Source organism: Pelodiscus sinensis, chromosome 23 (genome assembly GCF_052426305.1).
Source record: "Pelodiscus sinensis isolate ZL-2025 chromosome 23, ASM5242630v1, whole genome shotgun sequence".
In the NCBI taxonomy this organism is placed as follows: Eukaryota; Metazoa; Chordata; order Testudines; family Trionychidae; genus Pelodiscus; species Pelodiscus sinensis.
In genome coordinates, this window is record NC_143074.1 from 11,350,428 (window position 1) to 11,378,086 (window position 27,659).

Below are 27,659 nucleotides of genomic sequence, written 5' to 3' on the forward strand. Positions count from 1 at the left end.
TGCACGGGGTTCGAACCAGCAGGGTTTTAAAAATGGCGGCTCCCCGCTTATGCAAATGAAGCCCGGGAAATTCAAATCCCGGGCTTCATTTGCAAGTGCGGTATGCCTACATTATCCTCCTAGTTCGAACTAGGAGGGTAGTGTAGACATACCCCCAGAGACTTGGCATCAACTTCTCTTGTTTTCTAGCAGCAGGACAGGTACTAATCAAATGTGGCAGGGTGGTAGATTATAGTAACTAGAGCAGTGGTCACCAACCAGTAGATCAGGATCAGGATCTACTGGTAGATCTTGGAGCCTCTGACAGGGGATCCTAACTGGTTTGGCCAAGAGTCTATTATCAAGTGCAGGCATTTCAGCTGCCCCTCCCCCCACTGCTGCACATCTCCTGCCCTTTGCCTTGGAGCTGAACCCCAGGAGCCCCCTGCTTTCTGTGCAGGGCAGGGGAGGGAGAGGAAGGTTGCTGATGTCAAGGTGCCCCCTCTCCCACTTTGTATCCTAGCTCCACAGAGCAGCGAAGGGACAACAGGGCTTGGGATGGAGGGAGTTTGCTGGCTGTTTTGGGGAGTGGTGCAGAGCCAGGACAGGAGTGAGCCTGCCCTAGCCCCACTGCAACACCAGCCAGGAGTCACCTGAGGTAAACAGTGCCCAGCTGGAGCCCACATTCCGAAACCCTACCCCAGTCATAAACCCCCTCCTGCATCCCTAGCCCCGATCACCCCTGACGGCATCCAAACTAGAACCCCCTCTGACAACAGCTCAGAGCCCCTCTCACATTCCAAATCCCTTAATCCAAGGCCACAGCCTGCACCCCAACCCTCTGCCCCAGCCTAGTGAAAGGGGGGGAAGGAGGATGGAATGAGCAGGGGCTGGGCCTCTGGAGAAGGGGCACAAAGGAGGCGGGGCAAGGGTGTTTGGGTCTCAGGTAGATCTTGGATTGCATTTACATTCAAAAAGTGATCTCAAGCATTAAAAAGGGTGGAGACCACTGGACTAGAGCACTTCTAGTGCCAAGTACATAACGGGAGGAGAGGGGCAGGAATCGCACATTGGAGCTCTAAGTGGAAAGGAAAGAGATGATTGGACAGGGACTTCATTTTATTGCTCCACTGAACCGCTTTGCCAGTCTACCGCCACGGCAGGTTCCAGGCTTCTGTCTGAGCTCAGTTCTAATGACTAAAAGCATCTTTCTGCCAGTTACCATGAGGGCAACTGGTTTCTGTACAGGACTGCTCAGGATGCAGAGTCACTTTGAACAGCACTTCTGAAGCCAGTGCAAAGTCTGGCTTTCCAGGGCGGCTGTGAAATGTCACCTGGTTAGAAGGGAAGCTTTACCCCTACTCTGCTCCCAGGGCTACACAGGCTGAGCCAAGCCCCATGTCTTTAATATAGCCACAGCCACAGCACCGCGGCCAGCGTGCTCCCCGTCTCCTGCCATCAGTTTAAGGAGGACATTCCAACAAGCCAACCTGCATGCTGGCATTTCGGAGTAGCCAGAAGGATGTGAGAATCCCTCCCTGCCCAGCAGAGACATGGCAAGATTCAACTATCCAGAAGGCACAGAGCAAGATGTAGGCTACACAACACTGGGGCAGGCTGAGCTCCCTCCTCCTGGGGCATCTTTAAAACCCTGGATGTCCCCAACCCTGTACCCCCCTCTGCAGCCAGAGGAGGCTCTCAGCCAGCAGGTAGAACAGAAGGTGTTATTGGTTCACAGAGACACAGCGTAGCACAGGATCGATGTTAGCACAAGCCCTGAGAGCAGGCAACTTTATTCCTCTGGGGGGGAGGGGCTCCTGCATCCTTCACCCCCCTTTCCTGCTCCAAGTCTCTCACAGGCCTTACCCGCCCCCCAACCTGGTGTAGCCCCACTTATCCTTTGTCTCAACTCCTGGCCAGGAGTTCTCTCCTGTGTCTGGCCCTTATATGTCTGGAGTGAGTCATGCTCAGCCTCTCCCCCCTCATGCAGAGGGTGCTGCGGGGAGGACATGGAAACTGAGTACACGTACACACAGACACACACGGCACAATACAGCAAAGAGTAAATGTAACAACACCCCCACTACGTCACAGGACATTAAACTGATTAACCCTCCCAGTGATGGAGGGAAGGCTCATCTCTCTCTCATTCAACAGCTGAGGCCAGAGAGGCACAGACAGGTGATGTGATCTGCCCAAGGTCACCTGGAAAGTGGCAGAGAAAGGCAGCTCCTGCCTTTCAGTCACCCATTTGAGACACTAAACCAGGCTTCATTTTCGAGCATTACTCAGTGATGGAAACACCAACCCACAGGGGAACAGCACAGAGTAGAAGGCAGGCAGCTCCTTCCCTCCAGACAGAGGGCCCACACCCAGGCTGTTCTGAACACCTGACCTTTAGTATCACGGTGGTGCTAAGGTCTCTCACACAGGGACACCCCAAACCGTATCCCATATTTCTTGGGTCTCACACTTAGTCCACCCTGCAGTTCTCTGCTCCCATTCCCACCCCATTCACAGATGGGTTTTGTTCCATTATAACTACATCAGTAAGGGGTGTGATTTTTCTACCAGTAAAAGGTGCCCTACACTGGTACAACTTATTCCCCTTCCTGTGTGACATTCAAAGGTGATCACTGGACACTGCCAGTGCGTTGCACATGCACAAAGGAGGTGATCTAGGCCCTGCAGACTACGCCACTCCCCAACTTACAAACACACCAACTTATGACCAACCTCCCATTAACCCCATTATAGTATTTTCTAGTTGAGAACCATTTACATCAAGTTTTTCAAACAGACCACTTAAGGGTATTTCCAACTTACAACCAAATCGAGTTACAGCCAGGTGTTCGGAATGTAATCTGTTCCTAAATCGGGGACTGCCTGTATTGTGGGTATGCTAGTTGTCCAAAGGAGAGAACAAATGCAATACGCACTAGAGAACACTAGAGGGGGCTATAGAGAAAAAAACCTGGTAAGATGAATGAGTTGACTTAAATAAAATCCAGTTTAATCCTCTTGATGGCAGGCTTATTTGAGTCAAATATACACGTGAGAGAAAACCCAGCAGGCATAATGCAGAGAGAACCCTAAGCTGCAATTAGCTGGGTGGATTCTTGCTTTACTTCTGCAGTGCACTGGATTCTCCCCCAGCCTACAGCATTGAAAGTCTGTCTGAGCATTTCTTAGGCACCCACTACCTCATGTCCCGGTGCCATCCCCTTTTCAGCCAGGCACGGGGTGTGGTAAGCAACTCCAGGCTGGGGTGGAAGAGAGAAAGACGTTTGAGTCTGCTGGAGCAGAAGGATGAGTTGATCAACAAATAAAACGTCCAAACAAGTATTACAAAAGAATCAATACATGGCATAAGCCATTGGACCTAACACACCCTCTGGCTCCACAGCCAGACAGATCTCAGCAGAGTGGGCTCTTGCATTCCTACAGGAACGAGCTCAGTCTGAAAACACCAGACAAGTCGATACCTGGAGGGTTACCTCTGTGTTGTGCATTTCCAAATGGTTTTGTCCTTTCTGACAGAGGCACCATTAGAGATGGGGAAGGAGAAGTCGGTTTCAAAGGGCTAAACCAAAAGCTCCACCATCTGGCAGAGACATCCAGAAAGTCAAGCATAGTCCTCCTTGGTGCAATCCACGCATACGGTCTGTCACAGTGAGCAAGACTGTAGGCCCAGATTAAACACCCCCTTGGGTCAAGCAAACACAGCTGCATCTCTCCGACAGGAACCAGTGGATGTGCAGCTGGACAAAGTGGCTCACTGAGACCCTCCTTTGTAGCCGTTGAATGGGAAGCACTCCTGCAAAAGGAAGCGAGAGCCCCGTGTTATTGGTGCAAGCAGGGGTTGGTTGCTGTGCCATTGGGCAGAGCTAGGCTTCCTGAGCTGATGTGGTGCCGGCCTGTAAAACTGAACAATTTGGTGCCTCAAATGCCCCCGTCCTGGGCACTGAGCTTCCCCATGTCCCATAGAGCTTGTCCCCCTATTCATTGCAAGAGGGCCTGGCTGTGCTGCTGGGCATCTCAGCGGAGACGGCCAAGAAAAGGAACAAGGTATGACTGGGCCATACAGAGGAAATTCTACTCTGCCCACAAAGAGAGTCCATCCCATCAGGACTGAGGTCCAGTGGTGGGGATCTGCATGGGGGAAGCTTCTTCCATGCAGCACGTGCTCTGAGGATGGCCTGGGACTTCAGTGTGCATGGCTGGATCCAGGTTAGGATCCCCACTGTCCAGTCACAGTCTACAGGAGTTTAAACCAATACAAGAACTGGAGAGCGAAGGAGGAAAGTTGCCCACTCTTTGGGACCCTCCCCAGATGAAGCAGCCCAGCCCAGGCTATTCAGGCTGGAGGCTCAGCAGTTACTCCGAAGTTCCTGCTTTGTTTGGCTCACCTCAGATTCAGACGAGGTCACGTAACAAGCCTGGGAATGAGAAATAATCTCTTTCACTTCTGTGGTGCCTGCCAGCCCCAGCTCTGTGCAGCCACCTCTGGGGAGGAGAGTGCCAACTGGCTCAGAGGCAGAGCAGGAGGAGGAGAAGGTACATGCTGGCATGCCACAGCCCAGACCATCCAGCTGATCCACCACGTGCTTACCACGGAAATAAGGCCAAGCTATTTTTGTTTTCAAACCTTGCCCAGTTCATGTGCTCCCAGGTTGTACCCTTCATTGCTAGGCTCCTGCCCAGGAATCATTTTCCTGCTCGCACTAAAAATGCCAGACACAAGAGCTTTGTCATGGAAATTCTGACGAGGATTAACAATTGCTGTGCTAGGTTTGGAGCAGACAAAGCATAGATTTTTAATAGGACTGCTTTGCTGTCTGGCATCATGCACTGTCTCATTTTCCAATTACAGCGTAAGCCCCGTGAAATATACTGCCCGGCCTCCCTACCCAGCAGGAAGCCAATTGAGCAGTTAGCGTGAAGGAAACCTTTGGGATGCCAGGAGCAATGTATTCACCCCTCACCGCCTCCACTTCAGGAGTTCCAAGGACTTTACAGACAGTACCTAAACATGGCCTCTCCCTAACTCTGGGATGTAGAGGATCCTCATCCCCATTTTACACATAGCGGTAAAGCAACTTGCCCAAGTTCACACAGAGAATCAGTGGCGTAGAACTCAGGAATCCAGACACTCAGTCCCCTCAGTTAGCCAGCTGACAAACACTGCCTCCCAAATGCATACTCTCGGTACTGACCTGACCTCCCATGGGTTGGCTTTGTATCTCCCCTCCCAAATACTCAACCCTGCGGATGCAGAACAACCGGGATTTGCCCCTAACGTTGCAAGAGCTTCCAACCCTGGGGAAGGATGTGCATTAGCCCCCTGGATTATCTGACACACCCTCTTGAGAGAGCACCTGATACTGCGGGAGCAGTGGGACATCACAGGTACTCCCCCAACAATAGCTGAAACAGGCTGTGGTCGTGCAGCTAAACATAGGCCTGTGTGCCAAGAATCCTGGGTTCTGTTCACCTGCCACTGACTTTCTACCCAATTATGGGCAGATCCAGTTCAGAGCTTTGGTTTCCCCATTTGTCAGATAACAACCTAGAGGAAGGGGGTTGGCTGGGACACTAATTCCCTGCTGTCTGTCAGATGCTTTGAGATCAGCTGTGGGGAAGGGGAAAGCTGCTGCTGAACTCTGATGAGAAGGGAGATTTCAGACATGTTTGCAGGGCAGCTTTTCCTGGCAGCCAATTTCTGAATCGGCATGTTTACACACGCGCTACGCAGCTCTTCCCAGGCCTGGCTTAGCAACCTGACGTTACAGCTCATCCCGGGAGGTCGAGCGGAAGGAATGGCCAGCGTTGCTTCGGGAACCCTTCATTGTTTTCTGAGAGCCACTCCAGTCCGTCTTCTTGGAGTCGTCATCCCAGATAGTAGATGTCTCCGTGTCGCTGAGCCACTCAGAGTCCCCAGTGTAGTGAGTGGGGTAAACCAGCAGGGGGTGCACCGAGTACACCAGCAAGTCTCTGTTAGCAAAGTGCTTCTTGTAATCCTCACTAGGAAAGGGAGAGGGGGAAAAATCAGCGTGGCTGGATAGAAACACAAAAGATCCGGGAGAATAAAATCTGTACACCCAAGGGGATGCCAGGGTCTGCCCGGCAAAGGGGGGAGGTGGAACCCCGTCGCCTCTAACGCTGCATCCCTGGGCTTCTGACACCAAAGAAGAGGAAGTGCCCTGAGACGCAGCACCTTGATGGCTCTTCCAAAGCATTTCCTACTGGGCATGGGAGCCAAGAACTCCAGGCAGGCTGCTGGTTCAGAGAGAGTCTGTAGGTGAGAGGCATCCACCCATCCCCCTGCCTGATGGAACAGCACTAACTGCAGCCAAAGCACTTGGCTTGGCTCAGGCCGGCTGCCCAGAAACATGCTTCTCAGCAGCCACGGCAGAGCTAAACCGTTCCCAGCCTCCTCGTGAAACTACAGCAAACAAGGAATCCCGCGATGAGCTCACCCTGCAGCCTGCCAAGGCTGTAAGACAACATGAGGAGCCGCAATGGTTCCTGGCCCCATCCCCCAATGTGCTTTATCCCAGCACCCACCCTGGCAGGGTTCTTGGCAGCTCTTAGCCATCCTGAGCTCTACACTGAGGATACAACTTGACTGCAGAGTTTTTGTGCAAAAACTCAGAGCGTCCATACTGCAAGTGCATTTTTGCGCAAGTAAATTTACAGTAAATCAGAAGAAGAGAGGGGGTTTTTGCACAATAGTTATTCCTCTTTCTATGAAGAATAAGTTTTTTTGTGCAAGAGCTCTTGCGGAAAAAGTTGTGTATGAATGGGAAACGAGCTACGTCGACACTGTAGCTTTCTTGCAGAAAAGCTTATGCAAATGAAGCTCCGCATGTGATATCACCGTGCTTCTTTTGCATAATTAATGAGCAGCTGTTTTTACGCAAGAGGCTTTTGCGCAAAGAGGGGGGTTTTGCGCAAAAAAGAGCCGTCTACATGGCTCTTTTTTGAGCAAAAGCCTCTTGCACAAAAGCAGCTGCTCATTAATTATGCAAATGAAGCATGGCGATAGTCCATGCCGAGCTTCATTTGCATATGCTTTTCCGCACAGAGGCTACAGTATAGACGTAGGCGGGGGGGGGTTGCGCAAAAACAGCCTATTGAAAGAAGCACAGGTACCCTGGTGGCCGTTCTGTTAATGGCAATGAGAGCTTTCTTGCGAGAGAGCGTCCATGCAGCATGCACGCTCTCTTGCGCAAAAGCGTATCGCTTTTCCGATGCATTTTTGCAGTGTGGACGCGCTTTTGCACAAGAACTTTTTGAGGAAGATCTCTTCTGCAAAAAGCTTCTTGCGCAAGAAGCCTGCAGTCTAGACGGAGCCTCAGGGCCTATTCCTGTCACATTCCCCTCCTCAGCCTGCCCAGCTCCTGCCTTGTGCCAGTCAGATCAAACTGGGGTCTACTGCAGACCTGGGCACTCACCTGGTCCCAGTTAGGCCACTGGGCTGACCCAGTGCCAGACAGCTTAGGCTGATGTTATTCTTGCTAGCCTGGGATTTGGAATGGTTCCTGGTTCACACCCAGGGCTGTCCACCTCCCCCTCCATCCCTCCCTGTGCTCTTTTAATCCCTGTTTTTCCATCTCTTTCAACCCTTCCCAGCTCCTTCCCCTCCCCCCGCAGCCAGAGGCCTGCCAGAGGGGCAGGAAGTCGGCACTCCATTGCAGCAGTCTGACTGGAATCCCAGAGCACCTAAGACAGCTGCAGAGTATGTGAGCCACAGGGCTGCCCTGGAATGGCTGGGAGATATTGGGCAGGGGGAGGGGTATCCTGGCTGAATAGAGGTGGGACTGCACAGTGCGTGGGGATGAACGGGGGACAGTGCAGAGGGGGAGTTGGTAGCCATGTCCGCATGCTGTATTTAGAGCCTGGGGTCTCCGTGATCCTCAGATAAGCACCCACATTCTTAGATAACACACGCACAGATTCCTTGGCCATGAAAGCTGCACTCTCAGCTCCACCAGGTTTTCTAGCGATCCTCTCACCTCGCCCTCCATGTGCGATTTCAGTGCTGTTGAACAGCATCTGGTCAAAAGCCCTGGAGCCTTCTGCCTACCATGGAACACAGGTGGCAGCAGAGAAAGCATCCCTTGGGCTGGGCCTAACTCTAACCAGGGGAGGAATCCACAGATGTCAGGTGGGGCTCAGTCTTCATGGCCCAGACAGGCAGTAAGAGGCAGCATGTGGAAGAATTAGTCATGATGCTAGGCAGGACGTGGAGCTGAGATCCTCCAAACTCATCTCACGCCAGCCCTTGCTTGGCTGGCAATGACCGTTCTCTGCGCCCTCCTCCCCCTCAGGTCCCTGACGACTATTTTCCATAGACCAGAGCGCAGCCACGGCTGAGGGGAATGAGCTCATGGGAACAGATGTTTTCTTTCAGTGCACATGTAACGCTGGAAGGAGAGGGGGGGGGACACACACACACGTTTCCTCACTTACAAGACCAAGCTGCTAACGGGGTCTGAGCTGCAAACCAGACTAGCAAAGGGGAGTCACACCTGACTGGGTAGGAAAACAGAACCAAAATCTCTTCTGGGAGTGGGTGGAGTTGTCTGAATGGATTGGAGACCCCCCCAGCACTGGGCTCTGTCCCTTCCCAGCCATCCCATAAGGAGGAAGCAGCAGCTGGCGCCTCTCCTTACTTTGGGTGCTTGTCATACATGATGGGCAGGAACTCATCCACCGGCAGCATTTTGGACAGGGGCTCAGCCCTGATCAGCTTCTGTGCCCCCCGCTGGGAGATGATGTAAGCCAGGGTCCAGTAGGAATATTCAGCCACCACCAGGTTCCGCACGTCCTCCACCGGCTCCTCGTCCTCCGAGTTCACCTGCTTCCTGCCAAGGTAGCTGCAAAGGCAAAAGCAGCCCACCAGCTAAGAGAAGGAGCCAGGCCCACAGCAATCCCAGGCAGCGAACACGCTACGGGGACTGGGTAGCTCCACAGGCTGGGAGCGGGATGCAGACTCGCCTCCAGGTGTCAGGCTTCACTGACACCTGGGGGCATTTGGGGTTGAATACACCAGAGCTGGGCATTTGCCGGTCTGAAAATAGGAGCCAGCATCAAAGGGCACCAACCTATGGGGAAGCGGGCAAAGGGCCCCCGACCATGGAGGGATTCAATCAGTGATAGCACTTAGAAGGCAAGCTTGCCCCACCCACAACCCCATCCCATCCCTTTCCCCTCACTGTGAGCTGGCCCAACGTACATCAGGTCCCAGTCCAGCTGTGCCCACTCCAACTCCTCCATCAGTCGCGTCAGCCGCACCTTGAAATAGACCTCGAAGCGCACATCATCCTCAAACACCACCGACTTCTCCAGCCCCCGCGCCACGATCTGCAGGCAGAGCCCAAGCAGCTGTCGTAAGAGGCCCTGCAGCTCCCTCTTGGACTCCCCCTCCCCAGGACGACGGCACCAGTCCAGAAACTAAGTCTGGCTGGGGCTCTGGTGATGAGCCTCACAGAACAGAGGAGTAGGGGAGAGGTGACATCCACATCCCCATCCCCTTCCACACATCCAGGATGAGCTCCAGTGTGTAGGGCACCGCAGTAGGACCCAGGAGACCTAGCTTCTAGTCCCAGCTCTGGCAATGGTGATCTTGGGCAAGTCGCTTCCCTTCCTTTCTTTGTTTAGACAATAAGCTCTTTGGGGCAGGGTCTGTCTCTCACTCTGAACAATGCCCAGTGCCATGGGCCCCCCTTGGCATCGGTGTCATCTTCCCCTCCCCGTTTATTGTCTTCCTTTACTCCAGGTCTTTACCTCTTTCCAGATGTAATAATGGCTGAGGAAGCAACCAACCTCCCCCTTGGTGAGCGTCCTGCCGGAGAAGGGGTCATAGTATCCTGGGAGCAGATCCACACCCAGGTTCTTAATGTCGCTGCTGTTCAGGGCGCTGGAGGCGAGAGGCCGTGGTTAGAGAAGTGCTGCACTGGACAGCAGGCTGTAGGGAACAATCCCGCACTGGCCGGGGGAGAGGGCAGATGATGGCCATGACAGAGCCTTCCCAATAGCCTCCCATCGTCCTGCACCTGGAATAACACTGAGTTCTTCTGTCCCTGCTCCTGGCCCAGTCAAAACCAAGCACCTCCCTGCAGCCACATGGGCTAGTGCCAGTCTGGGGCAGGTTATTCCAGCCTTGGGTGACGGGCGCATCCTCCACCGGGGAGTCCCTAGTGAAACACCTCCCCCAAAAACACTGCCTAGGAGGGGCCTGGCCACACCTGGTGGAGGTTGGACTCTCCCGCACAGCTACCTGTGGCAAGGCCCTGAGGGTGCAGAGGGTTTGGCAAGATGAGCCCCGGGCCAGCGACTCGCAGGTAGTTTTGGCTGCTGACTCTTCTTACCCCATCTGACACCTGCCTTTTTATTCCCTTGCTCAGGAGAGAAGCTCTCCACCCCAGACTGGCAGCACTTCCCCTGTTGGTTCAATGTGCAGGGTCCTAATGCATCCCCCAGCTCAATCCAAAACAGCAGCGACAGCGCTGAGCTACAGCAGCAAGAAACCTGTCAGCCCCCAGTGTCCACAACTCATTTCCCCTCCACCTCCCTGGGGTCTAGGCAGTCCATCCCTCACCATGGCAAAGCAGCGTAAGGAGCTCAGAGCAATCACCTCCCATCCACAGCATCCACCACCAGCGGCTCTATCTCCAGCTCATGGAGTGAACTCAGCATCCGCTGGCGCCTGTCTGGCCGCCGCACTAGGTTAATCAGGAAAATCTAAAGAAGAATAAAATATTAAAGAGCGGGATTAAAAAGCAAAATTAACTGGAAAAACTGGAGAAACGAATGGTCCGAGGAAAATAAGATGAAATTTGATGAGGACAAATGCAAAGTACTCTACTTAGGTAGGAACAATCAATTGCACACATGCTAAATGGGAAACGACTGCCTTGGAAGGAGTACTGCAAAAAGGGACCACAAGCTAAATATGAGTCAACAGTGTGACACTGTTGCAGAGAAAAGCAAACATCATTCTGGGATGCACTGGCAGGATTGTTGTGAGCGAGACACGAGAAGTCATTCTTCCGCTCTACTCTGCGCTGATTAGGCCTCAGCAAGAGTACTGTGTCCAGTTCTGGGCATCACATTTCAGGAAAGCTGTGGACAAATTAAAGAAAGTCCAGGGAAGAGCAAGGTGGTTGAAGGTTAACAAAATATGACCTATGAGAGAAGATGAAAACACTGAGTTTGTTTAGTCTGGAGAAGACAATCCTGGCAGGAGGGGATCCAATAACAGGTTGTAGCAACTAGAGCTCATGATACCATCTACGTGTTTTGTTAGTCTTTGAGGTGCTGCTAGACTATTTGTTGTTTTCCAGTTTTTCCAGTTACAGACTAACTTGGCTACCCCTCTGAAGTTCTCAAGTACTTAAAAAGGGGTGGGGAACCTTTTTTGGGCTGCTGACCTACAGAAAAATCAGTCAGGGGCTGGACACAAGTCAGAAGCAAAAAAAAAAAAAAAAAAACTGATGTGGTCCCCAACTGAGGAGAGAGACGCTTCCCACTATAGGCATCTGGTGTGTAAGATGCCTTCCCTAATCACCAGCCTGGCTCTGCCTGCACTTCACACACACACTCACACGGAAGGGGCCAGATCCAGGCCACATATGGCCCCCGGGCCTGAGGTTTCCCACCCGTGACATAAAAAGTTGTTTCAAGCAGGGACAAAAATTGTTCTCCTTAACCTCTGAGGATAGAACAAGAAGCAATGGGCTTAAATTGCAACAAGGGAGGTTTAGATTGGACATTAGGAAAAACTTCCTACCTGTCCAGGTGGTTAAACTGTGGAATACATTGCCTAGGGAGGTTGCGGAATCTCCAACACTGGAGATGTTTAAGAGCAGGTTAGACACACACCTGTCAGGGATGTCCAGTTAATACATGAGTGCAGGGGACTGGACTCGATGACCTCTCAAGGTTCCTTCCAGTCCAACGATTCTGATTCTACTCTGGGAAACACCAGCCGGCTCACCAAAGGGGTGGGGGGCAGAGCACAAAGGGGGAAGTTATCCCAGGGCCCAGAGATTCAAAGGGGCCCAGCACTCCTGGCCACTGCTGCTGCTGCTACTGTGGCAGTGGCTGGAGCCCTAGCCAGTGGTCCCCAACCTTTCATGGCTGCCGGGCACCCAGGGGCGGGGCCGCTCATGTGCCACGCTTCTGGGGGTGGGGCCACGCATGCGCCATGTGCCCGGGGGAGGGGGCCGCCCATGCACCCTGAGCCCAGGGCTGGCACCGCGCATGTGACACGTGTCCAGGGCAGGGGCCACCCATGTGCCACATGCCCGGGGCCCGCACCACGGATGTGCCACGCGTCGGGGGCGGGGCCAGCCCAGATGTTTTGGTGGGCACACATAAATGCCCCAGCAGGCGCCATGGCGCCCACGGGCACTGCGTTGGGGACCACTGCAACTAGGCCCTTTGAATCGCTGCCAGAGCACCTTGCTGCACGTTCTGTGTGGCTCTGAGGGGGAGGGGGGATGCACTGCGTGCAGGTATTATGGAGGTCTGACTGCCCCAGCCTCACCCCCTCCACCTGAGGCCCCGCCTCTTCTGGGAGCACAGAGCCACCCCTGCCACCTTGCCCAGGGACCCGCACAGGCTGTTGGCTCCCTTGAACATCAGGCTAGAGACCCCCAGGGCGGGGGCATAGTCCCATGCTCACTAAGGGGAGGGGAATAGTCTACAAGGGGTTCTTCCAGCCAATGCAGAAAGCTCTATCCAGGGCCGGTCCTAACCAACTGGCAGCCCCGTAGGGTTACCAGATGGTTTAAAAAAAAATACCAGACAAAAATTTGTCAGCCCAAAAAAAAAAAATAAGGTCAGGGAGTAACCAGAAAAATCTGGGGGCAGGATTCGGGAGGTTGGGCCCCTTGAAAATGGTGGCCCTGCGCAACCGCCCGGCTCGCCCTCCCTTAAGATCATCTCTGGCTCTATCCCAGCTGGGTGCGATGGGGGAACAAGCCCTGCTCCATGGCAATGAGTGTGATGAAGGAAGGGCCATAGCCCGCTCCCTCCTTTTTGAAGCAATAGCAGAACCATTCCCCAAGGGCCAGGGCTCTTGCAGGCCTCCCTCACCAGCCACCCATCCTCCGCCCTGAGCCAACTCTGCACTGGGCCCCAAGGTGCTGTTCCCGGGGGTCCCAGCTTGGGCGTTTAATGGAGCAGCACAGGCTACCAGGCAAGTGATATGGGTCATAGAGTATCCTTCACCCAAAGTGGCAGCCCTCTTGGCGTTGCTGGGGGCACTTCACAACACCATGCAGCCTCTGCTGGCCAGCAACCCCAGCGGGTGCAGGGAAGGTGAGGGGCAGTAGGTGCCACATGGATGCTGTGCAGGCCAGGGAGGGGCAACGTGCTTGGACTTGCAGCCAGGTGCTCACCTCATCAAAGCCCATTTTCCCAAGGTGCTTGGGGCGAAGGGAAACATGCTCGGAGGGGTACATCGGGGGGCCATCCACTGCAAGAGACAAAACACGTGGTTAAGCTGGAGTCACTATACCCACAACCCTCCTTCCACGGGCCTAGATGGACACAAAACACCCACAGCTGCGTCTGCCTCACCGAACACAGCTGGTGTGTGGGCTAAGAGCTTCCTGGGGACTGCCCCCAGGTTCGCTTCTGGATGATGGTGCAGGCTGGGGCTGGCCTGACAGTGCTCCCAATCCACCAGGCCCTCAGTCAGAGTGCCTCATGGCTGACCTGGGGCCTTCCATTTCCCATGGCCCATTCAACTCTCTGGCTTGCTGCTGTCACCCCAACAAGAAAGCCAGCAAGCCCCCACCTGTGACCAAATGCACTTCCCTCACGTCAGCTAGGGGGTTAGCCAAAGAGAGACTGGACTCACATAGGTGTTGACCGTCAACTCCTCAGACAATGCACCCCCGGGGTAAGCAGGTGAAACGCCGCTCTCCTCAGGGCGCTGCGCCTGCCAAGGCTGATCTGTGCCACACTGGGGTCCTAGCCCTGGGAAGCTCCCGTCATTCCCCTTGTGCCAGTGGCTGGACCCCTGAGCCCTTACCCATGGCTTCCAGGATGAGGTGCACAAAGTTGATGCGTTCGTCCTCCAGCGTCTGATGAGGCTTCACTGGGACATTGATGTAGCCAAACCGCTCCTGGTTACACACGTAGATCTGGACTCCTGAAAGGCAGCAGCTGCCAGAGTAACCCCGGGCGACCAGTCCCTGCTCCCAGCCTCTCCACTGAGAGCTCTGCACTCCAGTCTACCCCATGTCGCTGCATCCCAAAGCACAAACCCTGCTCTCCTCCTAGTGTGCCAGCCAAGCCTTCCTCCACCGCCTCCAGCAACCACTCTGCCTGGGACAAAGGGGCTGAGCAGGGTGAGCACAGGGCAGGAGAGGGCTGCTGGGCACTTTCACATCCTTAAATTCCACATCCTGGGGACAGATTCAAATCTCACAGCAAACAGGCATCTGGCCTTGACTCCCCATCCCCAGACATGGGATGCCTTGAGGAGGTCCCCCAGAGAGGACCTAGTACAACTCTCTGCGGGTCCCCTGCCCCGCCTCTCCCTTCTCCCTGGCCCTCACCCGCTGCTTGGCAGGAGAAGGCGAAGACGATGATGTCGTCGAAGGGCCAGGTGTAGTTGGGGTGGGGCGGATGGAAGGCGAGCTCGGAGGTCCCCTCTTTCCGCAGGTCGAGCAAGAAGGTGGCGTATACCATGGGGACGGCGAAGCAGCCCACACGCTGGCGGTTCTTGGTGGGGAAATAGTCTGCCGTCCTGCGGTAGTAACCCTGGGAAATACCGGGGGCAGCGTTCCCTGTAAGCTAAGCACTTGGATGCCACCCAGGAAGGATTCAGCTGCCACCCAGCTGATTAGCAGAGTGCCCACAGTGTTTCTATTTGTGGTGCACATCCACACGTGCCTCAGTGTGCATACAATTTATTCTGCACGTGGATGGGAAAAAGGGGGAACATTGATACCGGGGGGGGGGGGTTAATTCCCACAGACTGGAGCCAAAAGGCTGCCAAAGCAGCACAGCTCTCCGACTTATCACAAGCAGGCAGAGCTCCAGCATGGAGAGCTCCCTCACAGCCGTGTCCTGACAGCAGCAGGCCAGGCTCTGTGCCACCCTGACACCAGACCCCACACAGCAGAGATGGGGCAATTCAGAGGCTACTTGGAGCTTTTAGGAGACAGTAGAGCTCATGTGATGGGAGGGAGCCGGGCAGGGTGGCACACGGCCCAGAAGGGACCAGTGGGATTTCTTGCAGGAAGCTGGCAGAGGTTCCCAGATGGGCAGGGGTAGGGCATAAAGGGAGGTTCCTCACACAGAAAGCCGACAGTTTGGCTCCCGGGTTGCCAGTGTTTTCAGGCTGTGGCAAAGGGAGAAGACTTTCCCCATACCCGCCCTAGGACCCCACAGGACTGGGGCACCCCCAAGGATAACACACCCCACTGCTTGGCAGCAGCAGCACCTAGGCTCAGGGGCAGCAAAGAGGAATCCTCCAGCAGGGGGGATTCCCCCGCCGCACCCGAGGCAGCTTACCTGAGGGGTTATCCCACACCAGAAGTTGGAGTAGTATGTCTGGGAATCCAGCATGGGGGCGATCACAGATTTGTTCTGCGCGATCAGGAAGGTCAGGGTCTGATTGTTGGTCAGGATGCTGTCTGTGTCGGTGAGCTAGTGGTGGAAACACATCCCATATAGCGGGAGCAATACGCCCGAAGCAGGCCCTGCATCTAGCCCACCCAGCACCGGCTGCTCATCACAACAGGTGAGTGACCTGCAGGGTGCTAGGAGGGAGAGTTGTTGCCTTGCCAGGGCTAGGTAGGGCACCAATGCTTCTCTGGGAAGCTCCAGGGTTCTCCAGCACCCTCAACCTCCAGCCTTTCAGCCAGCGAGGGAAACCTTTGGAGGAAATGTTCCTAGCAGGGGGCATTCTCACACAGCCCTGCTGGAGGGAGGGGGGGTGATATTATTGTTGGGTGATGGTTCTGTAGCATCCACAACAAAGCAGAGCCACAAAACTTCAGTTCGGATACACCTCTAGAGGATCTGCCACAAGGAGTGATCCTGCCCTGGACCCTGGAGGGTGGGGGGGTGACATTACAGACTCTCCTATCTCTGCTTTCAACACCTCTGAAAGGGGGGGGGGGGTGTTGCCCCATGCTGGGCTTTGCAGGAGAGCTGAAATCGCTACAGTGCTAAAGGAGGAAAGGGGGCCCCTTGGTCCAGTTCCAGATTCTCTTACCAGGAGATAATCTGCCCCCTTGGCCCGAGCGAAGCTCAGAGCTTCCTGCTTGAGCCTCATGACATGTTCGTAGCGTTCGTCTGTCCAGTGCTTGGGGCCAAGCTCCTCGGGGTAAGAGCTGCATCAGGCAAACAAAGAGTTAACAACCTGCCCTTTGCTGTGAACTCACACACTGCAGTGGTGTGTCTGATGGCTGAGTAGCTCAGGCAAGGCAGGGCAGCTCATCTGGATTGGGTTTGCTTGGGGGAGTCCCTCTGGGGAAGCAGGGAGGCATCCCCCGCTGAGGAGCCATTCAGCTCACAAGGCCCAGCCTGTTCATCCCACAAGCAGCCCAAGCATGTGCGGTGTGGCTCAGTGACTGGCCCCAGATGGGGAGGGGAGACACATGAAACTGACTCACTGATGCAGGCTCAGGCTTGGATCAGACCCCCGCCCACACATTCCCAGTAAGGACACTGCATGAGAACAGGCTCTCCCTGTCTCCATCTGTACACAGGAGCCTCTCACTCCTGGGGGATCTCTCTGTGCAGTCAGCTCCAGAAGAGCACAACAAGAGAGGAGAGAACAGAGCTGGGCACAGTAGGTTTGCATAGATCAGAACAGGATGCAGCACAGATGGCAGCCAACCTGCCAAGCTGCAGGCAGACGCCACAATGCCAATGAGTAGGTATCCTCAGATGCCTTCATCAGGCTGCTACCAAACAACTGACATCCATGAGGGAAGGTGCGGGGAGCAAGCTGCCCCCATTCCACCTGAAGGAGAATACCCATGCACCCTGTCCAAAGCTGGACCAGAACCGCCGCAGGGTGGAAGAGTATGCTAGGCCCACTTCCTGCAAAGATTTTTATGCCCCATATCTGGGCCTGCAAACCATACATGTGCACATAAGAAAAACGCCAACAGCGATGTCTTGTAGGCTGAGTGGAGGGACGGAAAGCTAGAAACTTCTGGTTCTATTCCAGCCCCAGCTAAGTCCCTTGTAGCCTTTGGCTAACCCCTCAGCCCCTCCGTGCCTCAGTTTCCCTATGCATGAACTGGACAAAACATCCTCTGTTAGGACACGTTGCTACAGCAAGGCCTCAAGGGACCATGCACCTTACCGGGGCTCCTCCACTGACTTCCATTCAATGTAGTGATAGTGTTTCTCCATGGCCGTCAGCCATTCCCACAGGATCTCAGTCGTGTTGTCGCTATTGTGATCTGTTGCACACCTGAGAAATCAAAACGTGGATGGAACATTAATTCCTCCCCTTCTCCCAGACATTTCCTGCAGTACATCATTCAGTCCTATGAAACTCGAAGGGAAACCTCAGTGACAGCTCTCAGGAGATAGAGCCTGCTACCCAAATGCCTCGCAACCTCCAAAGCCCTCACAACTGGACATCAACAGAGAGCTACTGCACAAACAAGGATGCCAGGGATGCTTGTGCTTCAGCTGTACAGTCAGGAAAGGTTGAGAACCACTGGTCTATATAATCCAGTCATCCAGAGTCCTCTTTCCAATAGTAGCAAGTGCTAGATGTTTCAGGAGAAGGTGGATGAAAACCCAGAGTGGACAATTATAGGATAACCTACCTGCATGGGAAGTTTCTTCCTGACCCCTGTCAGGGTATGTCTACACTACAAAGTTAATTCGAACTAACAGATGTTAGTTCGAATTAACTTTGATAGGCGCTACACTAGCGCTCCGCTAGTTCGAACTTAATTCGAACTAGCGGAGCGCTAAATTCGAACTAGATAAACCTCATTTTACGAGGACTAACGCCTAGTTCGAATTAGCTAGTTCGAATTAAGGGCTGTGTAGCCACTTAATTCGAACTAGTGGGAGGCTAGCCCTCCCCAGCTTTCCCTGGTGGCCACTCTGGGCACCACCAGGGAAACTCGTCTGCCCCCCTCCCGGCCCCGGACCCCTTAAAGGGGCACAGGCTGGCTACGGTGCCCGTGCCAGGTGCAAGCCTGCCAGCACCCAGCCAGCAGACCCTGCACCTGGCATGGCTCAAGCCAGCCACCCGCTGCCACCCAGCCCTCCGCCTCTTCCCGGGACCAGGCTGGTGGCTCCTGGGAGCCTGCCCGGGTCCGCAAGAGGCGGGCGTCCGCTTGGTCTACTGCGGAGATCGTGGATCTCATCCACGACCTCCGCACTAGGCACAGGAAAGTGGCCGTCTAGGGCAGGATAGCTGCCAGCCTGGCCACCCGGGAGTAGGTTTGCATGAAAATCAAGGTGGTCCACTGAGACCCCCGACCCTGAGCTTAGAATGTCCGTACTGGGTCAGACCAAAGGTCCATCTAGCCCAGTAGCCTGTCTGCCGACAGTGGCCAACACTAGGGACCCTGGAGGGGATGGACCGAAACAATGACCAAGCCATTTGTTTCGTGCCATCCATCTCCAGCCTTCCACAAACAGAGGCCAGGGACACCATTTCTACCCCCTGGCTAATACCACTCCATGGACCCAACCTGCATGACTTTATCTAACTTCTCTTTAAACTCTGTTCTAGTTCTAGCCTTCACAGCCTCCTGCAGCAAGGAGTTCCACAGGTTGATTATTTGCTTTGTGAAGAAGAACTTTCTGTTATTAGTTTGAAGCCTGCTACCCATTCATTTCATTTGGTGTCCTCTAGTCCTTCTGTTATGGGAACTAAGGAAGAACTTTTCTTTATGCACCCTCTCCACACCACTCATGCTTTTATAGACCTCTATCCTGTCCTGCCTCCGTCTCCTCTTTTCTAAGCTGAGAAGTCCCAGTCTCTTTAGCCTCTCTTTATATGGGACCTGTTCCAAACCCCTGATCATTTTAGTTGTCCTCCCCTCTCCCACCCTCTCTCTTCCCCTCTCCCACCTCCTTTTCCCAGTTCCCCGAGTTTTGTTCAATAAAGAGAGTTTCTATTTTTGAACACACGTGTCCTTTATTTTGTACATCAGGAAGGGGGGCTAGGGAGGGGTAAGTGGAAGGAGGTGAGGGAGGAATGGGGTACGAGCCCCCGATGGGGAGGACTGGGATGGCTCTGTGGGCTCCTCGGGGTTGAGGCTCTCCTGAAGCCCCTTGATTGACCCCCCCTCCGGATGGCAGCCTGTGGCAAGTGCAGCCGGGCTGATGGCCGAGTGCTGTGATGTGCCTAGTGTGGGCACTCAGGGCATTCCAAGCCAGGACTGCTTTGCAAGCGGGGAACCCCTGAGAACTGTCTGTCCGGGGTCATGGTCAGGTCCCTTTAAGCACAGCCCTCGGCTAGCCTGAGGCAGCAGCTCCACGCTCTAAGTCCTCATCTGATGCCCTGCCGGCACTGCTTCCGGCCATCCTTAACTACGGTTCAGGGTCCACTCAATGTGGACATGCTAGTTCGAATTAGCAAAATGCGAATTCGAACTAGTTTTTAGGTCTAGATGCACTAATTCGAATTAGCTTAGTTCGAATTAACTAATTCGAATTAAGTTAGTTCGAATTAGTGCTGTAGTGTAGACATACCCTCAGAGTGTATTGGGTCATGCTCTGAAGCATGAGGGTTTAAATCCATTTTTTTTATTCTATCAGATGTCAGTGGCTATTCTTATCCATAGAAAAGCAAGATCTTCCTAACCTGCTTGCAGATGAGTGGGAGAACTCCATGGAACTAGCTAGGATCACCCCCAGTACTCATGGGCACCGGCAGCGTGAGACTGACTGGAATGCTAACCACTAAGGAGCAGCGCTCCCCCAGGCACAGCTCTCTGGCTACTGTCAAGACTGCCCATCCTTATAGGCAGCCTGGCACTTTGCCAACAATGCTCTGAGACTGGTTCCCTGCTTTCCTTTGTCCTAAAAGAAATTGGTGCCACTCATTCAAAAACACCCCCTTTCTGCAGGGAGTGTCGTCTAAGGGCTAGAGCAGGGAGTAGAGGATCAGAACATCTAGGTTCTAATCCCACTCTGAACAAGTCATTTACCCTCTGGATGTCTTAGGCTCCCCATCGACCAAATGGAGGTTACACCACCTCTGTGAATGCAAAGCTTACCAATTTTCTAATATGAACAGATGGGCCAAATTAATTGCAGTGACTGGTGTAACCGTATGAGCTTCAGGAATCCGTTTATCCCAGAATGTTCCTATTCAGGTATAAAAGAGCTTAAACCACCTTGTGAGCTCTGCTTCCACCCCAGAGACGCTGCTATCCCTTTAAAAGGAGACACGCGAACAACCCTGGCACAAGCCCTGGTGCCGGCGCTATAAATACCTCCCGAGGACGCTGGCACCAGCAACGGCAGCAAGCGGGAATCTTGTGGAGAATTAACATGTAATTTTAAGCAATCAAGACTCTGCTACTGGGGAGAGGGAATGTGCAAGGACCATTCCTTCCAAACTGCAGACTCTGTATCTAGCCCTCAAGAGGCACATACTGCCCTGCCCGTGCAGCCACCAAACACAAGGGCCCGTCTGTCTTCAGACCAGGCTCTTCCCAACTTGGAATTAGCTGATCTCCTTCACTTTTTCTGTTCCAGTCCTTCTGCCACCTCCTCACCCCCGTCCCTAGTGCAGGACTGGAGCGCCTGGCAATAGCACACAAGTGCGCGCTCTCAAAATCCACGGATGACCTGCCAGCTTGCTGGGCTTCAGCAGAGCCCAATGCGACATGCCAGACAGAGAAAGGCATCTGTTAGTCTGCGCACCACGCAGCCCAGCCAGCAAATGCTGCAACATGCTCTGAGGGACCCTGAGCTCCCTGGGCCCTGCTGTGTATCTCTTGGTGCAGAGCTGTGAGACGCACACTCTGCCTACAACCCCCTTTCCCAGTTTTGTTTGCAGCCCCACCTTGGGGCCAAGCCCATTACAACAGATGCAGGATGTGGCCAGGATTCGGGGGGGGGGGCCCTGTTCCAGCTGAGATGGGGGAAAGTGCCATATCATTGCCCAGCACTGGTTGTACATAATGGCAGTGGGCAGGGCAGAGCAGAGCTGAGCAAACTTGGCAGTTACTCCCTGCAACAGGCTGCTGGCTAGGAAGCCTGAGCCAGAGCTCTGTCAAGCCAGCTCCAGCAGTAAGGCTTAATTGGAGCTGGCAGGATAAGGCTCAGCCTAAGAGGCAAAGGGGAACAGCTGCTGGCCTCATTAACTGGGGCTACATAAAGCTGGCAGGGAGGGAGGGAAAGGGTGTGTACCCCTGATGGCTGCAGACGCACCTGGTCCCTGGGGTGACAGTCTGAAGCTCTGTAAATGGAAGGTGGTGGGAACTGACACGGACAATAAAGAGCTCGGGTGCTAGCACCAAGAAAAGTCTCCGGCTGGCTCATGGGTGTGGAAGTGGCAGAACGGCGAGGGGGCAGCCTGCAACCTCCTACACTCCCCCTTCCACCATCCATGCTGCTCTTCTCCAGCTTCTCTCAGACTGTCTCATGAAACAATATACAGGACTATGTAGCACTTTAAAGACTAACAAGATGGTTTAGTCTTGTTAGTCTTTAAAGTGCTACATAGTCCTGTATTTTGTTTCGGCTACACCAGACTAACACGGCTACATTTCTATCACTATGTCTCATGAAAGTGAGACATTTTTCAGAGCCCCTTCGGGAATGCCAGCCTCAGCCCCTGCCAGCAGCCTGGGCAGAGAAGAGTCTTCACTCCCATGGTCCTGATCACCAGGGCACCATCCCCCCGCTCACACACTCCCCCCCGCACGCCGAGGTGCACGAGGACTGAGAGACCATTAGTTCCTAGCACATGGGGACCCAAACACGCGGCAGGTACCGCTCCGCTCCCCGAGCACCACCTGCGCCACAGCGCCTCCTGCCGGGAAAAGTGGGGATTGGCGTCTCCTCTCTAACCCCTCCGCTGTTGTGCGCTGCGAATTCCCAAGACACGCAGCCAGCCCGCCGGAAACCCGCGTGTTCGCGGAGACAGGCCAGGCCAGTCGCCCAGCGCACGCTGCAGCCGGGATTGGTGGCTCCCCGAGCCCTAGCCTGACACCAGCTGCCAGCAGCCCTGAACACAGGGCGGAGAGCTCAGGCTCGCTACGATGACTCCCGGGGTAACATTTCCCACCAGCTCCCGAGAGGATGGCAGGTAAGTCTGGGGCAGGGGAAGCAGACGGGATGCGGCTCCCAGCTTCGGGCACCAGGCTTGAGGCTATGCACGGAGCCGGGGCAGAACCTCCGCTCTTGGGATGGGGGTATCGCCCTCTGGCGAGTGGAAACGTGGCCAGCCCATAACTCGGGGCTTCCAGCCGCGCTGTTGCGCCAGTGCCCAGGACCATTCAAATCGGGGCAGGGGTCTCCAGTCTGGCCGTGCCCCGAGTTAGGGGGCAGACACGGGATGACACCATCCTGCTGGGCACTCTCCCATTTCTGCTGCCCCTGAAGCCTCAGGCTGCCCTTCCTCGCCCTGGCACTAGCCTCGACCCTGGGGCCCCCGGACTCTGGCCCTCCCCGAGCAGGCCGGGGTCCCGAGCCAGCAGCCCTTACCAGACAGAGATGCGCTCCTTGGGGTAGTCCAGGCGCTCCAGGGCCCCCAGGTAGTGGGCCAGCGAGTGCTCCGAGTTGCGGGCTAGGATGGCGATCACCACGGTGGGCAGCTCCTGCTGTTGCCCGGCTGGGCTCCCCCCCGCCGCCGCCTTCCCGGCGGAGCCCCCCAGCAGCAGGAGCAGGGCGCAGCGCAGCAGCGCGGTGGGGCTCATGGCCGCGGGGAGCGGCTCCAGCAGCCGGGGAGCCGAGCTGGGAGCGGGGCGGAGAAGGGGGCGGGGGAGAGAGGGGCCGGGCTGGGAATCAGCGCCGGAGGGAAGAGAAGGGGAGGGGAGGGGAATACCCGCAGTGGGGAAGGGCCGGTGCCTGTGAACTCTGGGGCTGTGCCCTACTGCAGATCAAATCTTGGGGCCACCAGCCCAGAAGATGCCTCAGCTGCCGTGACCGGTTCTCTGCTGCTGGCCTGGCCGGGCCGGGGGTACTGGCTGGACCCCGGCTGCCTGGAGCTGAGAGTCACCCAGCTCCTCTCCAGAATTGGCCTCGCCCCCTTTCCCTGGGCGTGCGCCCTGCGCTGGTTGTTCGGGCTACCTCGGGGCCTGATTTAGGCGGAGCGGATCCAGCAGGGCAGCCCAGGCGAAGGGAGTAACATAGTGCCTAGCAGGGCTAGTCACGGAGCACAGTGCACAGACCTCACCCTCCTCCCCACACCACCGCAATATGCCCCCTGTGCTGGGATGTGGCATAGGCCCGCTCCCCAGCATTGCCTGCATCCCCAGGGTAGGTCCTTTCCAGTCCCTTTGTGATCACTTCAGTCCTGCAGACCGGCACAAAGGGGCCCACAGCGCACCATGCTTCCAGCCCAGAGAACAGGGGCAGCTCTAGGAGGTAAATTATGACTGAACATTTAAAAAACTAGACAAGGCATTTTGAAAATGCCCCATTGGGGCCAATACTTCGGTAGCTGGGATCTGACTTTCCGTCTTTAACAGCCCAGCTGTGAGTCTTGTGATTCCCTAAGTTCTGCCCACTAGAGAATCCAGATTTTGTGGAGAGCCTGGGTGGTGGAATTTGCCTTTTCTTCCTGTTAGTCTGCTTGAGCATGTAGCAGATGTGCATCCTCCTCTAGCCAGAGTGGCAAGTGCAAAAACCCCTTCACCTCCCCTGCCTGAGAGCTGGGCAAGTATCAGGCAATGAGTCCCCTCTGCGTTGGAGAATTCAGAACCCCATTTTGATTCAACCACATTCACAGGCGTCCCCTTTTCCCTCATGCACCCAAGTGAGCAACACTCCATTCACACACATGTTTGCAGAGAGCAAATTCTTAGCCAATTAATTGCAAAATAATATTAACTTTCGTGACAAAAACAAAAGTTAGTTTTAAGGCCAAACCAGTTCATCCAATTATGGAACAGAAACAACCCCATGTGATTCTAGTGCCCAATCACTCCACTCAAAGGGATGTTTGCTGCACCTACTTACCCACGGATCCACAGGCTTTGGTGTATGTGGCAAATGCTTTTATATAACAACACAGCTGTAAAAACTGTGCTCTGCCTCATGAGCATTTGCAGGCTGGAAAAAGGGCCAAATCTGTCAAATGAAGAACTTTTCACAACAGTTCAATTAGTTCTACCCAGTGACCATCCACAGTGTCATACAGACGCCCAAGAATAGTCACATCTAGCATACCTGTCATACTGATCACCCAGTGGTCTGAGGGACCTGGCTATCTAGAAGGACTTGACAGATGCCTTCCATCCTTTCTCATCACAGCTGTTTCAAAGCCTTCCCACACAGCTTTGTTTGATCGTCTGAGAAATCCAAAGGAGTTTAAACAAAAAACAATGGAGGGAGGGGGAAAGGACTTCATGACAACAGTTAAGCTGGCAAGACCCAGAACCTGGAAGAGAAAATAGAGAAGGGGTATGAGGGAAATAGCATGTGTATCTTTCATGAAATCCTGCAGCATGAAAGAAAATTACATTTACAGCAAGGCCAAGTATGAAAGACAGAATGTAAAAACCTCCACCACAGCAGGGGTCATCAGCAGGTCTGTGAGTGTGATTGGACATCTTGATATTGGGGGCTTTGTCTTGTATACACAGCTATACCCACCAATTTTTCACACTTGGTATCTGGTCATCCTAGTGTCTGCACTTGGGACCTTCGGCACTGCTCCACAGTCCTCTACCACCTGAGCTAAAGAAGCAATTCTGTTACTGGTAACAGTAGTAAACTATTCTCCTCTAGTGAACCAGCCACTACAGATAGACACACTTTTCCAGTTGGTCACACATAACCTCTGTCTTCTGTACAAGATGAGTGTCACTCACAGCAGGCTTCAGTTCTATCTTCCGGGTTATGTGTGTTGAGTATTTAGGGACGGGACAGATAGTTTATTCACAGAGAACCAGATTGTGCTGTTCCTCCTACAAACCTGCCCTGGTCCTCTCTAGGGACTGGGGGCTCAGGAACTCTGAGTTTATTTTATCTCCATAGTGAGATAAATAACCAAAATCTGTGGAATAGGATTTTTCCAGACCCCAGGCAACAACTCAGAGACCCAAAGGAAGTTCTGTAATCCAGGAGCATGAAATGAAAGCACAATACATTTGGAACAAACAGAAAATGCTTCTCCATGGCATGTAATCATCCTGTAACTTCACTAATCTCTGAGAGAAAATACAGTAGCAAGTTGTTGGGGGTTTTGTTTGTTTTTTAAAAAGGAATTTGATTCCCTTTCCTTTTTTTCAGATAAAATGCCCTTCGGAAATCTGGCCCAACAGCATAACGGGCTGAGCTGGCTCTTGTGTTATTTCAGTGACAGGTCTCCAAGTCAGGAAACAGGAGCTCTATCCCCACTGATGCACAGTATAAACCTGGACAAATTCATTCAGCATTGTGCCTCAGTTTCCCTGTTGTAACTGGAGATTTATAATTGCAGCCCTCACAGGGGGATTGAGAGTCTGAGTTCATAACATTTGCAAAGCACATTAAGGGCCACACATGGCAGAAGCTACAGGAAAATTAAATATTGATTATTGTTACATTATTAGTTTTTATTGTCACATTGTTCAGTGCATATCATTGCAATTTGGAGGTGAATGGATTCTACCTCCTCTTTCTAGCTTACAAACGCTGGCAGGCATGGGACTGAAAGAGGCTACCGTGATATGTGATGGGAGAATTACAAAACGTGTGCGGTGCTCAGTGACTTCTAGGATCGCTGCAGGATTCTGCCTCCTGGTGACGTGGGATCATTGCCTGACTTCAGCACAAAACACGCCATCTTTCCTCTCTGATCTCAGCGAAAAGCGCTTGTTGTGACACCTCTAGTTCGGGGTGGTCTGGTGAACCAAAGACAGCAGAGAGCTGTGTCCAAGGGATCCCTCTCCTTGACGCTCTAGCACAGCAGGCCTTTGAGGGCTCCAGCTACTGAACTGCCCTGTCGTTCTCTGAGCCTGATGTTCTGCACCTTGAACAGCAGCAGTGTCCTGTGAAATCATCCCAGGGACCATTTCTGTTTCACTCAGCAATCTGCTGCCATCTAGTGGGATTCATGGGATTAGCTCGGAAGTTCTGTAGCTCCAATTTACTTGCACAAACTCATCCCTCCGGCCGCTGAACTGTCTGGGCAAGCAAGGGGCAAACTTGGCCTGTTGTTCACAATCCGTGCCTGAGGCCCCTGCTCACATGGCAGAGATTATTAAATGGTTCCAGGGGAAACTGCTGAGCTTAGCCAAGATGCTCCCCTCACTTGCAGGTTTTCTTAGGCCATTTGGAGCGGGTTGGGTCTCATGTCATGCCAGGATAACCTGAACCCTAAGCTGTCAGCCACAGCCCAGAGTCCTCGGCACTGAAAAACCTGAGTGCTGTCAGAGGACCTAGGATAGGGATACTCTGACTGGGGCTCAGGAACACCAAGCCACTGCTGAGTTTATCTCCCATTGCTTTTTGCAACACGTAATATTAAAACATTGTGTGATTTGGTTAATAACTTAGACTGGTTAATAATTAATCTGGACAATTTTATTATGTTTTTATCCAATTGTTGTTGATAAAATGATTCTTGGTCAGTCATTTTGCTGTGAGCATTTCTATATTGGTAAAAGACACAATGAATTCACATGACTGTGGCTCTTTTGGGTAATGTGGATCCCTAATTTGGCTCCTGAACCACTCAGGTCTGAGTATGGCTGGCCTAGTCCTTCTGATCTTTGTTGGCTTTGGAGACTGCCTTTTAATGTGTGCCAGGTCCTGGAAGCTGAAAAAGGAAGATGAGTTCTTATGGGAGAGGATGTTTGAGATAATGCAACCCTCAAAATTATTGCAGGCTCCTGCTCTTCTAGGTTGTGTTCAGATTTATATGCCCTACCCATTACTGTGGGATGTAAGCTCCATTCCCAGCACCCCAGAATAGTAAATGGGCTGCAACATGCAACAGATCATTGATCCTAGTAACAAGATGCTCTTCTGTTAGCCCCCAGACTGCTCTGAACTATGCCTGTGGTCTGGCTGAGTGTACAGCTAGCTCACACATCACAAGACACCTGGAAGGTAGATGAGGATTATTATCCCTATTTCACAGAGGGGAAAACCAAGGCACAGAGCATGGCAGTGACTTGCCTGATGTTTCATGGTGAGTCTTAGGTCTGCCTCTACTAAACAGATCTGGCTCCTTGGGCCCTTTGTCTAAGCTTTAGACCAGGGGTGGGGAATCTTTTTTGGGTCAGGGGCCACTGACCCACAGAAAAAACAGTTGGGGGCCACACATAAGTGAGAAGGAAAAGTGAGTGGCCCTCAACTGAGAAGCAAAAAGACACTCCTCACATTGCCCAGAGCCTAGGGGGCCCAGGCAAGTAGATTTTGTGTGCTCCAGGCTTGCCGGGGGGGCTGAGACTAGGGAACTGGATCCAGGCAAGCCAGGGGCTACAGCCCTGCTTTAGACCCATTGCCTCCCACATTTCCTCTATTGTCTCCAAGGCATGCAGAATGCAGGGGGGTTG

General features: G+C 53.6%; 1 protein-coding gene across 3 annotated transcripts; it reads right to left on the reverse strand.

The window, feature by feature from the left end:
* Window positions 1-719: 719 nt before the first annotated feature.
* CERCAM (cerebral endothelial cell adhesion molecule) lies at window positions 720-23,222 on the reverse strand. Of its 3 annotated transcripts, none has more exons than XM_006119010.5 (13): window positions 22,657-23,217; window positions 17,327-17,437; window positions 16,226-16,343; window positions 15,520-15,654; window positions 14,559-14,763; window positions 14,030-14,149; window positions 13,392-13,468; window positions 10,622-10,728; window positions 9,772-9,904; window positions 9,221-9,348; window positions 8,658-8,861; window positions 5,760-6,003; window positions 3,658-3,796 (listed from the first exon to the last, which is right to left on the reverse strand). In XM_006119010.5, the coding sequence occupies exons 1-12, from the start codon at window positions 22,866-22,868 to the stop codon at window positions 5,766-5,768; spliced, it is 1,788 nt and encodes a 595-aa protein (XP_006119072.3). In that variant the 5' UTR covers window positions 22,869-23,217; the 3' UTR covers window positions 3,658-3,796; window positions 5,760-5,765. The 3 variants fall into 3 exon arrangements, with proteins under 3 accessions (XP_006119070.3, XP_006119072.3, XP_075761379.2); XM_075905264.2 differs by having other exon boundaries at window positions 3,663-3,796; window positions 5,724-6,003; window positions 22,657-23,218; XM_006119008.5 differs by lacking the exon at window positions 5,760-6,003 and having other exon boundaries at window positions 720-3,796; window positions 22,657-23,222.
* Between the last annotated feature and the right edge of the window lie 4,437 nt (window positions 23,223-27,659).

Bases quoted from the DNA above. Each gene is read 5' to 3' on its own strand.
- CERCAM (XM_006119008.5), bottom strand. From the start codon at position 22,868: ATGAGCCCCACCGCGCTGCTGCGCTGCGCCCTGCTCCTGCTGCTGGGG. The intron at 14,150-14,558 runs GTGAGGGCCAGG...GCTGCCTTTCAG, and splicing joins CTTCTCCTGCCAAGCAGCGG to GAGTCCAGATCTACGTGTGT. The intron at 9,905-10,621 runs GTGATTGCTCTG...TCTCGCCTCCAG, and splicing joins GTGGATGCTGTGGATGGGAG to CGCCCTGAACAGCAGCGACA.